This window comes from Sceloporus occidentalis, unplaced genomic scaffold (assembly GCF_023333645.1).
Source record: "Sceloporus occidentalis isolate IW3139 unplaced genomic scaffold, rSceOcc1.0.p SCAF_3, whole genome shotgun sequence".
Taxonomy (NCBI): domain Eukaryota; kingdom Metazoa; phylum Chordata; class Lepidosauria; order Squamata; family Phrynosomatidae; genus Sceloporus; species Sceloporus occidentalis.
Window position 1 is genome coordinate 148,522,279 of NW_028316983.1, and position 14,741 is coordinate 148,537,019.

Here is a 14,741-nt window from a genome sequence, read left to right on the forward strand (position 1 = left end):
ACCAGTATGTAAATTCTGTTTATAGAAGCCAACAAGAATGACAGTTGAACCATCCCACCGATATGACAAGGATGCACCAGAGGGAAGATTCTTAGAAAGAAGAGCTCACACTCTGTGACACACACAGATCTGTTCTCCGAAATCTTGTTGCTACTTCTTGACCTCCATCATCTTTAAGCCCTGAATCCCACTGGTTACTCTCACTTAGTGTGGGCCCACTGAATCCACTGGTGAATGGTGAATCAACTTCCCATTGGTCCAGTGGGTCAACCCTAGTTTGGACTAGCAATTAGTTTTAGGTTGAAGACAACTATCCCACTCTGCCTAATGATCTTTTGCAGGTTTGCATGCCCTTTGTAGGTTTGCATTATGCCTCATTTTGAAAGTCAGAATACAACGGACTAATGAAAACATTGGCCTTTTTTTTTGGTAAGGGTTTAGACCACACTGAGTACTGCATACTTTCCAAAGATGCCCTTTTGGTACTGCCGTTTCATATCTATTTTGGCAATAGCCAAGGGGTAATGCTACTGCAAGAAAGTCTGTAGAATAAGGCTTTCATCTATGGTTTGAAATATAATGTCCTTGTCATTAGAAAGACAGAGTACACAAGCAGACATTAATAGCCTTTGCTAAATTTAAGCCCTCACCATAGTATAGGAAAGCTGGATGGGTGCCCTCCTTCTTCCAGTGTGGCTAAGTTGGATCTTAATTGAAACATACTTACAACCAAAGAAATTAAAGCCCCCTTGTTATAGATCCACATCTACAACAATGATAAAAGAATGGATGGTTGCAAAGTAATAGCACTTCTGCCTTACAGTCTCTCACATAGATATATATCTCAACATACAAGGATGTCAACAAACAGGGCTATACTGCATTTGGGAAACTGGTAAATAAATTAATTGTAACTAAAAAATGAATGATAAAACAAACTATAGCATAAACACAATATTTGCTTGGCTGCATTTTCTTATTAAAATGATGGACCCCATCTGATACAGAGGTTACAGTATAACCAGTGAGCTTTAGAAGAACAACTCTCATGTGAATATATGTACATATGTACCATACACATTATATTAGAGATGGATACCTGTTTACGTTATCTAGAAGGTGATCTTCGAGTAGAACCCAACATTATCTGGAAGTACTCTCCCAGAATTCTGTTTACAATAATGTTCTTATACTCCCATGTTCTTATACTCAGAACATTATCTTAAATATTGTGTCCTCATTCTTCATTAAAGCTCTCTGGAAAGTCTACCGTGGGAGGAGGGAATTCCAGATAGCCTCCCATCTAGCTGTTGCAAAGGCCCAAACATAAGAAAAGGTAATACAAAGGGTATACAAAAAAGCTATATTTTTCTTTGTCAACCTTGATTACAGTTGAGTAGAACTTGTCCTGTTTTTATGGAAATATCCAACATGTTTTGTAGGGCCAAAACTCCTTTATCAGTAGAAACCTGGATTTTGATGTTAAATGTGCATATAGTATTCAACAAACAAACAAAAACAAAACACATTTATATGCAGTTATCAAATAACTTAAATACATTGACAAAAAACACGTGGATGCCCCCCCCCCCAAAAAAAAAGTATTGGGTGTTGCTGCAAGACAGAATAGGAGTCCTATGTTCTTACAATAGCATCTCAGGGGGGAAAATAGCAAGTTATAGATCTACTCTGCACACCACCGATATGGGTGCCTTGTACCAATGACACCCTTTAGACTACTGTATTGACTAGTCCAGGCCCACTTAGCTTCAGAATACGATTTATCATCATGCCTCTTCAGGCTGCCTAATAGCCTTCAGGTGTTTTGAATTACAATGTCATCTCCAACCAGCATGGCAGATGAAAACATGATGGAAATTGTAGTCCAAAACATCTAGAAGGGAGATTGTAGTCCAGAACATCTAGGGAAGGCTGTCCTATGATCTCTGTTCTCTCCCACATACATATATAGAAAAACCTATGATTATACCTTATCAAGTGACTATCTCATTACTTTTTCTTCTGATTCAGAGCAGCATGTGATTGGTTACATTGTATCTACATTTTCACCAATCTGAGTGAAGAGCAGACAACCCAAGCTGTTGCATAGGTAAACTCACAATACAACAATGACATAATAAAAAAAATCCACACAGAAAAACCCATTCATCTTCTGCTTTGTTGCAGAAAGAAATGTGACATTATTCAAGATAATAAAAGACCAATGCTGCAGTCCTATGCCCACTTATCTGGGAGCGAAACCCATTTTACTCAATGGATTTTGCTTTTAAATAGACACACAGGAGGATTGCACTGAAAATAACGGTTGGAATAGAATCAGCAATATCGATACCACTAAAAAACCTGAAAAATTGTAGGAGCGAGGGGGGTATGAGTGTTTCAATAAGTAGCCATTAAATACTTGCTTGATTGCCTCTCCATGCATAGAATGAGTAGGATTGGCCCAGTAAAGTGTTGCATTTCCCAGCAGAGGTCACTATTTAAATAAAATCCAGATGAATGTTAGGGCAGACACTAAAATGGCACCTGACTGGATAATCCCAATACATGCTTCTGAAAGAAATAAGACTGCTGGGGAATATTAAAACAGAAGCAAAATTCCACAGCCATTTAAACAGAATTGGTTCTCCTCATGAGTAAGCACCACGGTAGACTCACTGTAGCTCTGGCATGTTTGGGGATATTACAATAATATTGGTCATTGATAGGTTTACTTGATATATCATAAGGTATCATTACTGATACCTTACATTTATTGAGCAATTAAAAATATACACAAAGGGACAATCTTTTATTTTGTAGCAGGTTTTTTTTTTCCTCCAAAATTTTGACTTTCTTCCAATTGAAGAACCCAGTTTCAAATGTGAAAAGGGCACTTGTTTCTACAGTAACTGTGTACAGCTTTTTTCAGTTGTTCAGAATACTGTATTCATAGATATATGTATATATTTCTTTTGATATCACTCTTCTCGCTTCCAAGTTATTTGTGGAACTAAAATGTTCCTTATTTGGGTGGTGACAAAAGAAAGTTAAGTTGTTCTTTCAGATTCTATTTCTCCATAAAGTTCAGCTAGCTTCTTAAACTCCGGTCCCCAGTCACCAAGGTAATTATAATCCTGGTCAGAATGTGTAGTTGCTGAATCCAAAGAACTGATAGATCCAGCTTCTGACCTTTGACCTTCATATGCATATGTCTGTAGAGAATCGTATGGGGGCACACTAGGATCAAGGTCTGCTTCTGCCAGTCTTTGTTTAATAAATTCATGAACATCTATACTGTCAAGGCTGGATGAAGTGGGATGCTTGGCTGTAGGCTTGACCTCAGGCCGAACATCCCTTCGATACTTCAGTTCTTCAGCAGCTGATGGGTTCCGCAAAGCAGTGATGTCAAAAGCTTCAGTGTCCTCCTCACCTCCCCCCTCATCGTCATAGGTGACCACATTTTCCCGGACATCCTCCTCTGAAATGATCAGAGGTTCCTTTTTGCTGCGTCTTAGCGTGATGAAAAGGACCACTATTGCTGATGAAAAAATTCAGGAGAGCAGATTAGTAGGATTGCTCTTTGATCAAATAATGTTGAATTGTTAATGTTTAATCACATGTATTTAGCAGATTTATCTGTTCATTCATTCATTCATTCATTCATTCATTCATTCATTCCACTGGAATAAATCTGCATGCTATCAACACTTCAGCATAGATTCTTTGAGATATGGGAGGAAGCACAAGATAAATTCTCATTTACCTGCAATCTTTCATAATCTAATTACAGGGCAATTATGCTCCAGAATTTGACAAGAAATGCATTTCACATCCTAGTATGCAACAAACATTAGCCATTTTTTTTACCTGAATCCATGTAAGTCACACAGGTGTTCCCTATTCTCAGTTTGCATCTTTTGCCATCTTTTCTATTTTGGTGACTTGCAAGATTGTGAACATCCATTCTTTGCTCTGTCTCAGAAAATGGTGATGTGGTGAATAACACTCCAGGGGATATTCTCTATGGTTCAGATGAAGGTGCTTTGGGTTTGGGAGTAGGTGCCAAAATGATGCATGTGATGGAGACAGAGTAGGTGCCAAAATGATGCATGTGATGGAGACAGAGTCAGGGGCTATTTAAAGCCTGATCAATCCCCTACATGCTTTTTTTTTTTTATCCTCACAGCATGGGATTAAAGGGCATTGTATCTGCAGAATAATCAATAACCCAGGTTTGGTTAATTGACAGGAACAGGACAAAGTCTTTTATCTTTTGCTACTATGGTTAATTACCTGGTGGAGGGGGGGAGTAGTGGTTTAATTAATTGATAATTTCCCTTGCTTAATTTATTAATTGGGTTTTTTTTAAAAAAAAATTGGTTGGGAATATCTCCATTTCTTTATAGTTTGGTTGTTGGGCAGCCCCTTTGGGTCCTGGGGGCCATTTTGCATTCAGATAGTGTAGACCAAGATCCAGCTCGCAGTCACAGCTCTGTGACCTTTGATATCAAATCTATATCAAAAAGGGATGTTTTAGGCAAGTAGCCCAAAAAGGGACTCAGTGGGGCAGGAAACCAGCTATACCACATTGCTTTGGATGGGTGAGCATGAGAGAAGCTCAAAGCATTCAGCCATGATGGAGTCTCTCAAAATTCAGAATTAGCACAATCCCTTTACTATGAGGAGGTGGTAATGAGGTGGACTCGGAGATTGTTTGCATACAGCAGACAAAAGCTTCCTTCTGGGAACGGGACTCTTTTTGTCTGAGAACATTCACAATCAGCATTATTGCATATTGCACCCCATTCTTTTTCCCTGGGAAAGTATCTTAAGCCTATCAGCTCCTTGGGACTCATTTTTGGGTATAAATATGAGTGGCTAGGCACCGGCAAATTGGTCTAGTCTGAAACTGGGCAGAACCTCTGTTTTATTTCAACTGGTTACCTCAGTAGCTGGCCACTCCACAAGCAGCTAGTGAGCCACTTTCAATTCCCAAATCACAGCTACGTTTCATGAGCATTACCTCTTAGCAACCCTGAAACTCACTATACCTATCTTTGCTTCATTAGTTTGTGTGTGTGTGTGAATTCTACTTTTTAAATAAACTATGTTAATTTGGAAATTGCATCTGGAGTTCTCTGAGTCTGGAATAAATACAAAGACCAAGCTCACAGCCAGAAGTTACCCTGGCCCTCTCACTATTAAATTGTTGAGCTAAATTAATTTCCCTATCAAATACAATTTGTGGGTGCCCTGTCGGGACATCCTGCAATTTAGGTATCAAGAGTCCTCACTGAGCTATCATTATGAAGATCTTCTTGCTTTTCTCTCCCCCCCCCTCTCTTTTGTCAGATTTCTTGGGCTACTTTGAGAATGTGTGAGGTGGTTAATTGTTGTTGTTTTGGTTATCTAGTCTGATTACAGTGGGGATACTGTGTAGTATTATTTATCTTCTCCCTCTCAAGCTTGTTCTAACTTGTTGGTTGTGCTCCTTTTCCATTATGTAGTGGTTCAATCTTCGGGGGACTGGCATGGTGTAGTGTGGGCTCATGGGGGGGGGGTAGACCTAGTGAGGCCTATTTTCTTTGTATAGTATAGTATAGGCCAATATGCATATTGTAATCTGTCTTATTCATGGTGGAGTTATTCAGCCAAAGTGACCCTTAACTCAGTTTTTCATATCTGGTCTTGTGTACTTGTTTGTGGTCTTGGCGTATTGTGTGCTTATAGACTTATGGGGCTTTATTGCTATTTTCTTTTATTTTTGTATTTCCAGTGGCCATTTTGTGTGGTACTTGCAGGGGATACCATTGTAAGAGTGCCGCACATGGGTGCCACCGTTGTGTATTATGTTTCTATGGTGGGCAACCCTTGTAGGGATGGCCATTTTCTGCATACAGAATGTGGGTGACATGATTTTGTTTTTTCCATTGTAGGTGCCATGTTATGTAAGAGCAAGAGCATGTGATGCCATTTTCCCCCTGATCAGGCATTCTGGCCATATTTAGGCTGAATTGGGTCAGTTTCTCTGAGAATTATGCCTATAATTTATCTCCCCCTCCTGGCCCTGGTTTAACTGGCCAATTGTACTGGTGTTAGCTAATATTGGATCCTTTGGGGGAGAGAGCCTGGAGAGCCTAGCAAAGCCTATATTCTTAGTGGTGGTCTTACAGGCTATGTCCCTTGGGTGCCTAGTGAGGCCTATTTTCTTTGGGATGGGCCTGTGTGCTCTTTATCCTGGTGCATTTTGTTTTATAGGTCTGCATACTTGGCTTGTGGGCTTGCTGTACTGAGAGCTTATAGGCCTGGGGGCTTTGCTGTTGGTCTTGTTGTGTGGCCATCTAGCCTTGCTGCATTGTATACATATGGGGACTGTGCTGTTTGGAATTATTAGTTGGAGTTATAGAATAGTACTTGTTTATGCTTGCTGGTGTTAGGCTGAGTGTAGAACTCATAAGGTTGCCTAGATGGCTTCCATAAAAGGTGGGAGCAATGACTTGGGAAAGGCCCTGGCTTTACAATTATTGAATAATTTTCAGCTTCTAGAAGGTTGTTGGCTTGGAGTTTCTCTTGTTTTTCTACCATTTTGCCCATCCAGAGGCAGAATGGAAAAGAAAATCCCAAACACATTCATCTTGGCTGGAGAAAGGTCATCTGGAATCTTGGTGATGCCATTGGCATGGGACTACTTTCTACCGCATCTTACCATAGTTTACCATTGGCCAGACCTCTACAGGGCTGATGACGTTCATTTGTCAGAAGAGGAGAATATGTTGTTTCGGGGGGATTTGCAACAGGGGGTGAAGGCTGTGTTGTTCAGGCTGTGGCAAAAGGGATTAAGCAGACACTTGTAGCAGGTGACAGGGAGGGGGGCACAAAGCAGGTTAAAAGACTGGCTTCAGGGAAATGCAACACAATTGAAGATGAAAGATTTGCACACTGCTAAACAGGACTGAGTCTGGATCTGGTTCACACATTTGTTCAACATTTGTTCAAAAAAGCTTTCTTTGTACATATGAACAAACATACACTAAATCACGCAGACACACAGGAAAGTATGAACAAACTGAAGCTCAGCCAAATGAGAATATTACGTAATGGTTACTATTCAAATTAGACTGGGCACACAAAACACATTTCCAAGGACATTTATCTAATGGAATCATTTTGTTGCCACCTCTCTCACTTGCCCCTCTTGATGCTGCTTTGTGCTATTATCAGCTCATCCAACAGAGATAATTAGCAAATGGCTTTCATACAGTGCTGATAGTGCTTCTGGCAGAAGAATTTATTTAAAACAATTCTCCTCATCTTTTCTTTTTATCACTTTCGTCAAGAGTACCAGACATGCAACTTGAGCTGGTGGTTTCCTGAAATCTTGCCAAATTACCTGGGTAGATTGACAATGCTAATTACTCCCTGACCCCTGCAAAATTAATTCCACTGGATGCCAGTAGTTCAGACATTTGCTTTAAAGGCTTCTCATCCCTACTAATTTCAGTTGAAGCTTTTTTTTAAAAAAAAAAATCAAAGCTTTGTATTCCTAATTACCTCTTATCATAAGCAATTCCTGGTTCAGAATGACATCATATTTAAAAGCTGCAGCACTGCTGTGATCATCTCAAAGCTTTGGAAAGAACATGAGTATTTAATTGTGAGAGCAGCTTACCCAAGAGAATGATGACACACAGCAGGATGGCAATTAAGGCTCCTGTGCTCAATCCAGCAGAGGAGAGGAAGGCTTCTGCATGGCAGGTCCGCACACGGCCATCCCTTTCACATGCACATACCCGTATCACAAGGGTGGCACTGCTGCTGAGAGAGGGAATCCCTCCATCCGAAATCATAATGGGTAGGTAATACATGTCCTGGGTAGTCCGGCTAAATCTCCTCCGACGGGTGAGGATGCTGGCTGTGTTATCTATGGAAGCAAAATGGAGGTCACCATACTGCTACATTTATATTGTATTTTTTCTCCAGAGATCTTAGACAATGTGCATAGTTGCCCTTCCTCTTCCTCCTCCTCCTCCTCCTCACCCTTCCCTCCTTTCTTACTCACAATAGCCTTTCCAGGTAGTTCAGTGTAAATAGCCCCTAAATCAACCATTGCAGTGTAGTGGGAGTAGACCTGAATTCATATCTTCCAGTCTAAGGAGTTTATCACACGGAAGGCTAAGTGCCTAAATCCCATGCAGAAATCCCACAAAAGCGGGATCGTTTTAAGACTCATCAAGAGCTTTGAGCTTTAACACAAAAATAACCCACACAGAAAGTGGACAAAATCAGCCATTTTTTATTTTTTTTTACTTTTGGGAGACTCCCAAAACCAAAAAAGCAGCCAATTTTGTCCCCTTTCTGTGCAGTTTAATGCCAGATTAATGCTCAATGCCCCCGACATCATGCAAAAACGACACCACTTTTATGGGATTTGTCCACTTTCTCTGCACGTTAATTTTCCCGTTTTAAATCCTGTTTCTGCATGGGATAAATCCTGTGCAAAGAACTTCTATGTCAAAAAGACACAAATAACATATCTGATTCTTTCAGTTTCAAAAGTGTATTCAATAAAGCAGTTTATCTATGAAATTTCCCCAGCAAAATCATGCTCATAAATTCCAAATCCCTTGAAAATAACAAAAATATCTTGCTGTCTTACAGGTGAGAAAGCAATTTGTGGCTTTTCATCTTCTCCCCCTAATGAAACTGCATGCAAGAATGAGATAAGTGACAATTTACATCACTACCAAAATCCAAGTGTGAAACATTTTCCACCACACTTACTTTATTAAATGTAGTCTTAATAAATATTATATTTAGCCAAGTTTATCTCCCCCCTCCTCTTCTTTAATGTTGATTGTACATGTGGATGCCCTAACAGCCCACATGGCAGATGGGGCAATTTCAATATCTGTAGATAGCAGAACTCTGTGGTCAAAAGTTGGATGAAACTCAATAGAGAACTTCTTTCCTTAAAACTATTCTCAGTTTTGTTCTAGAATAGGCAACATACTGGGATCAGGGCATACTCACTTTTGGATATTAGCTTACCAGCCATTAGGGTGATTTGTAATACAATCATTGCACAAAACACATTATTTGCTCATATTTACACCTAGTGTGCTTGTTGCAGGTGGAAAAAAAAACCCCTAACAAAATTCAGCTGTTTTCTCATGTTAATAATATTTTTTTTTAAAAAATCAGGTTTTTTTCCTAAAATGTGTAATTTTATATATGATATAGCATGATGACCATCAAGAATGTTATATGCATTTTATACTTGCTTCTATGTATATATGGCAGGCATCATTTATGTATCTTGGACAAAGAAACAACAAACATTTTCACATTTGTATTCACAATCCTCTTTATTTGCATATATGTAAATAGCTGAGAACTATGTTAATAAAAAAGCTAGGTGAAACCAAAATTCTGATTTGCAAATCCATTGGTGTGTGTGTATGTTTGTATAATGGACCATTTTAGCTCAACCTTTTAATATGGAAATTCTGAAATAAGCATTTCTATCTGTAACTTTCCTTCCTATTGGACTGATCTATCATCATTTCAGTTAGGCTTAAGTTATTATTATCAGTTGGGGCTGCATATAAACAGTGCCTACATCATCATTCGCACCCCCCACCCCCCAAAAAATCACCTGAATTGTGGAACTGGACTCTTGGTATTGGACTTCATAAGTTTCATTTCCTGAAGCAACTGATTTGAAAGCATTTCTCCCTGAGACCTTTCTTTAGGCTTTTCTTGCTACCAAATCACTGCTGGATACCAAACTGTCAACATTTGGAATTGGTTCAGATACATCAGAAATATATAGGGTGCATCTATGGTTGCATCTGTATGGCAGAAATAATGCAGTTTGACACTGCTTTAACTGACAAGGATCAATGCTATGGGATCCTGGCATTTATAGTTTGTTGTGGCACCAGAGCTCTCTGACAAGAAGGGCTAAATACCCCACAAAACCATAAATCCCAGAATCCCATAGCATTGATCCATGTGAGTTAAAGCAGTGTCAAACTGCATTATTAATCTTTAATATTTTCTTCATATCTTGATCATATGGGACATACACAAATTGGCTTGCCTCAACAGCTTGTAAATGCAAGGATCAGAAAGAGCTGAGTGTTATATTTCAATTGTAAGGGTGTTCTGGAAGTAGCAACAGTACTGAACACTTGCACTTCCTATTATTTCAATTTTTGTGTTCCATCTAAAGTCACAGCTTTATGTTGGAGTTGCACACATTACTTCAACTGAGCATGCTTAGAAGGTTTAGAAATATTATTCTGATAAACTGAACCCAAAGTTTTCTTTGTTTTCTCCTTTGGCATTTAAAAGAAAATATCTATTATGAGTAGACGGATAAGAATGGCTGTATTTTGCATTTATCTATTCAGGAACACAATTTCATCTAAGTCTTTGTTCTTGAGACTATTAAATAACTTACCAACAAGTGTATTTAAAAGGATAACTTCTTAGCCATTTCACCTACCTCAGAGCAAGCTGTTTTATTTGGGCAGTATTATGGGATTAAGATAAAATGCTTTCTGGAGGAATAAAATTGGAAGCACTTCATTTTTCTTATAAAGCCCTCTCCGAGGTGCTTTTTGTTATTTGGAGAAATTCAAACTGGCTATTTAAAAAAATGGCTACCTGTACCACTTACTGAGGATCAATATGTGGCCAGGGCTGGCATTCCCTGTGCCCCATTTGGGGGCCTCATCTCCAGGTTGCTTTCCAAAAGGAACACAAGGCACGTGTTGCAGTGCAACCAACTTTAATGAAAGCCAGTGATAACAAGTGCACATGGCCCAGTCCAACTTCCTCCAGAAACAAAGTTCCTTAACACCCCAAGAGTTACTTCACTCCCAGGTGCGGAGCTACTTCCCCAGCCTAGGGCTTCCTTCCCCCTTTCTCACCCACCTCAGCGTTGGCATTCTCTATTGGCTTTGGAACCGGACCGTGTTCCCAACATTGTCCCTTCTCATCCCACCAGGTGCCCTCCAGGTTATCAGGATTACCATGAGTCAGATGGGGTACCAGGCATCTTTCCTCATCGCAAGGTCCCCGTCCCACACAGGGTCTCTCAACAGCACATCTCCCTAGGGCCCCGTTGTCACTCGTCCTCATCCGTGTTGCAAAGAGGCTGGCCAGCCATCTTGCTTTAGGCTCTGAGTCACCTGCACTGCCCCTCTTGCATCCGCCTCACCACGCTGCCTCCCGGCCACCTCTCCCTTCTGCCTTATAACCTCACTGCCCCACCCTCCATGGGCCCCGCCCCTCTCTTCTCATCCTGAGTCATCCCCAGCTGTTTCCCATTGGCGTTTTTTGTCTTCTGATTCTTCAAAGCTCTCTTCCTCCTCCATTTCTTTCCTCTTCTCCTTCAGCAACCCTCCCTCTTCTCCTCACTGGGTTACACAATATTACAAGAGACTGCAGTGGAAGAACTACAATAAAATGCATACATATGATACAGCTTTTTTGTATTGGCTGAATTTTTCCTCTGATAAGTTATTTTATTTGACAGATGTAATATTAAATATCCCTCCAAAGTATTTGTATAAATATGCTTTAAAAAAGAAAGAATATTGCTTTACATACCCCCACCAAAAAGACTTTAAATGTACCAAATAATTAGTGGATTAATTCAAATGAACAAAACTGGAGGAGTGGTCATTAGATAAAACTGCACATCTTTAATGTACTGATGTGTTTTGCTAGATTTTTCAGGTCAAATTATTGCCCTCCATTTGCTCTAATCTTCACACCCTGTTATGATCACAAGGTATGTCATTCCTGTTATGAAACTGATTCTCCCAAAAGAACTAGGATGGGACACTCTGCCTTTCCCCTGAATACACTCTGAATATGCTCTGGAGAGCAAAATATTAGGCAGTGCAGACAGCTGCAAACCGGAAAGATGGAGGAAGCCCTGCTATGATAGTGGATGTCTGTTAGCGTGGGTGTCAATTTAACAATATACATATATTGGATTGACTCAGTGGCCTAGGGGTACAGGGGTTGTGAACTACATCAGGTGACATACTAGAGGAGGGTATATACCTGGTGGAATGGGACTGGAGCAGTTGCTGGGTAAGTGAAAAGGGGCATCTGCTTTGGTCCAGGCCTCAGAGGGAGAGAAGAATACTGGACCTAATTCCCTCCCCCCCTCACCATTCCCTTCTCCTATTGTGTCGTGTCTTTTAGATTGTAAGCCTGAGGGCAGGGAACCGTCTATTATCCCCTCTGTTGTAAACCGCTCGGATTCCCAGTGATTGGGCGGTATATAAATAAAACTTATTATTATTATTATTATTATTATTATTATTATTATTATTATTTTGTCCCTTTTTCACTTACCCAGCAGCTGCACGAGACCCCAAATAGCCATTTGAAGTTGTAACACTGCCCACTACAGAAGCAGGTGCTGTTGGGGTGTGTCCATCTGGACACACCATCTGGATGTTGCAACACTGTGTCACTCAGCAGCAGCCATTTCTGTGGCCTCAAGCAGATGGGGCAATAAGGAGTCGCCAGAGTCCGCTATCGCCCTGATTGTTGCGAGACTGTAGCAACCAAATATGCCCAGACCCAGCCTGGGCTGCCAAAAAGGAGTAGATTTTTCTGCTCCTTTTTGGTTCTGTTCTTCCGGGTTGAGTGTCATGCCCAGCCTGGAAGATGGCTTGGAGGACTCAGAGGATGAGCTAGAGCCTCTGGGATCTGAACCTATAACGGAGGAGCCAGAGCCCCAGGGGCTTGAACCTGTAATGGAGAAGCCAGAGGCTGGCCCTAGTTCTGCTGGAGCAGAGTTTGTGGCCCCTCCAGAGGTTCAGCAGTCAAGTTTGCCTAGTGCCGAGGCTGTGGACATGGAGGAGGATCTGGGCAGTGTGCCTACCTTCAATGAGCGTCGAGCTGAAAGAGAGGGCCTTCGAAGATCTCGGAGGCTTTATCAGAAGCGTCTTCGCAATCAGGCACAGCTGAAGGCCAGCTCCTTGCCTTTATAAACACCTGGAGCATGTGTGGTTCTTTGCCAGTGGATATCTGACTCTTTTAGAGGAAAGACTCTGTCTCTGGCTCCTTGGCTTCTTGTCTTGAATACCCGGAAACCTTGACCTTGGACTGCTTCATCGACCTGCCTATCTGTTGCCCTGAACCTCGGACTGTCTGACAATTCTCTTGGTAATCCCTTTTGGTAAAGCTACTGCATCTCTCTAGGACTGACTTTGCTGTGCTGGGAGAGGGTTGTTTGTTTGGGAACTAGCTGCCTTATCAGCCTTTGGCTGCTTTCCCGGACATTGAGGTGGGTTTGGCACAGCTTCCGGCCTTGTTCGGGGCATGAGTCATGAAAACACCATGCCCCCAATGCAGCCTGATAGTGACCTTTTTGGGTCATCTGTTTGAGGCCTGTGTTAACTTTCTCCATATCAGTCATAATTTGATATCTCTCTTTTATGTTCCCCTTACTTATGTTCCCCTAGCAAGCTAAAAAGGTTTCATGCATTCAAATTTTTATTCACAAAGAGTTGTTCCATCCAGTTGACCATCCAGGTTTCCCATTTCTGCCTGCTTCCCAGTTCTACAGTATCCCTTTTTTTAAGATGATAATATTCATGCAAAAAGGTATATAAAGAATACATGACATTTTTTTTACCCCCAATGAGACAATGGGATCAAGCAGAGTGGCAGATTGGAGTGTCCTCTGGCTGCTTCAACAGTCGTCACTCCCCGTTTGGCGCAGGACTGTGGTGACCAGGTGCTACAGTTCCAAGGCTGGCCACAGCAGTGGTCCACAACAGACCACAAGAAAGGAGAGTTTTTTGTGCTCCTTTTGCAGCCAGGTTTGGGCCACCTTAGGCCCAATCCACTGGTGTGCATTGTCTTTATGCCACACCTCTGGATTGGCTCAAAGGTGGTGCTTTTGGCCCATCTGTTTCAGGCAAATGTGTCTTTTTATTCTCCCTCCTAAGTTTTCATTGGTATATAACCATATTATAGAGCAGGAAAAGTGCAAAAATTAGCAGGCACCAGATTCCTCTTTGTAAAGTGGCCATAGGTTTAAGAGCTTTTTAGTTTAGAAACATAGCAATAAGAGGAGACATGAAATGAGATTTCTAAATTATACATGTTCTAAAGCAAGCACCTTGAGGGAGGGTTTGCTCACTTTTTTGCAAGATTAGAATCTGAAGTCATCCCATGATGCCGTATGGTTGAAGCTTCAGGATAGAAAAAATGGTAGTTCTTCATAGTAGCCATAAACTGTAGGATTCATTATCAGATGAGGTGTTGAGAGTCATATGCTTAGAAGCAGGAATGTAATTCCTCACTAATGGAGAAAACAGACTGGCAAAATGTGGTGTCTTCCAGTGGCTTAAACGTGTGGCATATGCACAATGCATGCCCCCAAGATGCTGGGAACATGCTGTGAAGCCAACCCACTGACCAAATGGTGGCAATTTTCCTGGATTCCGTTGGTGTGGCATTTAGATGCCACATACCACCAGAGCTCCAAAAAAATGCCGCCACAGTAGCAAAGGCACCTTTTTCCTTGCACAAAAAGGAGCGGCTTTCTGCTTCTTCTTTTTGCACCAGGAAAATGCCAGGGTGGGGGCATGGTGTGTGGTTGCTGCAGTGTTTTCTGCACAGGTGTTCATATTTCTGGGTCAAAATGTTATTTTCCACACAGAAATTGCTGTTGTCTAGGCAAAAACTGCTGTTTTCTG

The 14,741-nt window shown here is 41.1% G+C and overlaps 1 protein-coding gene across 2 annotated transcripts in view; it reads right to left on the minus strand.

The window, feature by feature from the left end:
* Window positions 1–1,241: 1,241 nt before the first annotated feature.
* Window positions 1,242–14,741, minus strand: part of LOC149316946 (cadherin-18) — a 238,404-nt gene continuing 224,904 nt past the window's right edge. For both annotated transcript variants that reach the window (XM_089516578.1, XM_089516579.1), the window contains 2 exons: window positions 7,673–7,924; window positions 1,242–3,541 (listed from right to left, as the gene is read on the minus strand). In XM_089516578.1, coding sequence (XP_089372704.1) covers window positions 3,051–3,541; window positions 7,673–7,924 — 743 coding nt within the window. In that variant the 3' untranslated portion in view covers window positions 1,242–3,050. The remainder of the gene's footprint in view (window positions 3,542–7,672; window positions 7,925–14,741) is intronic.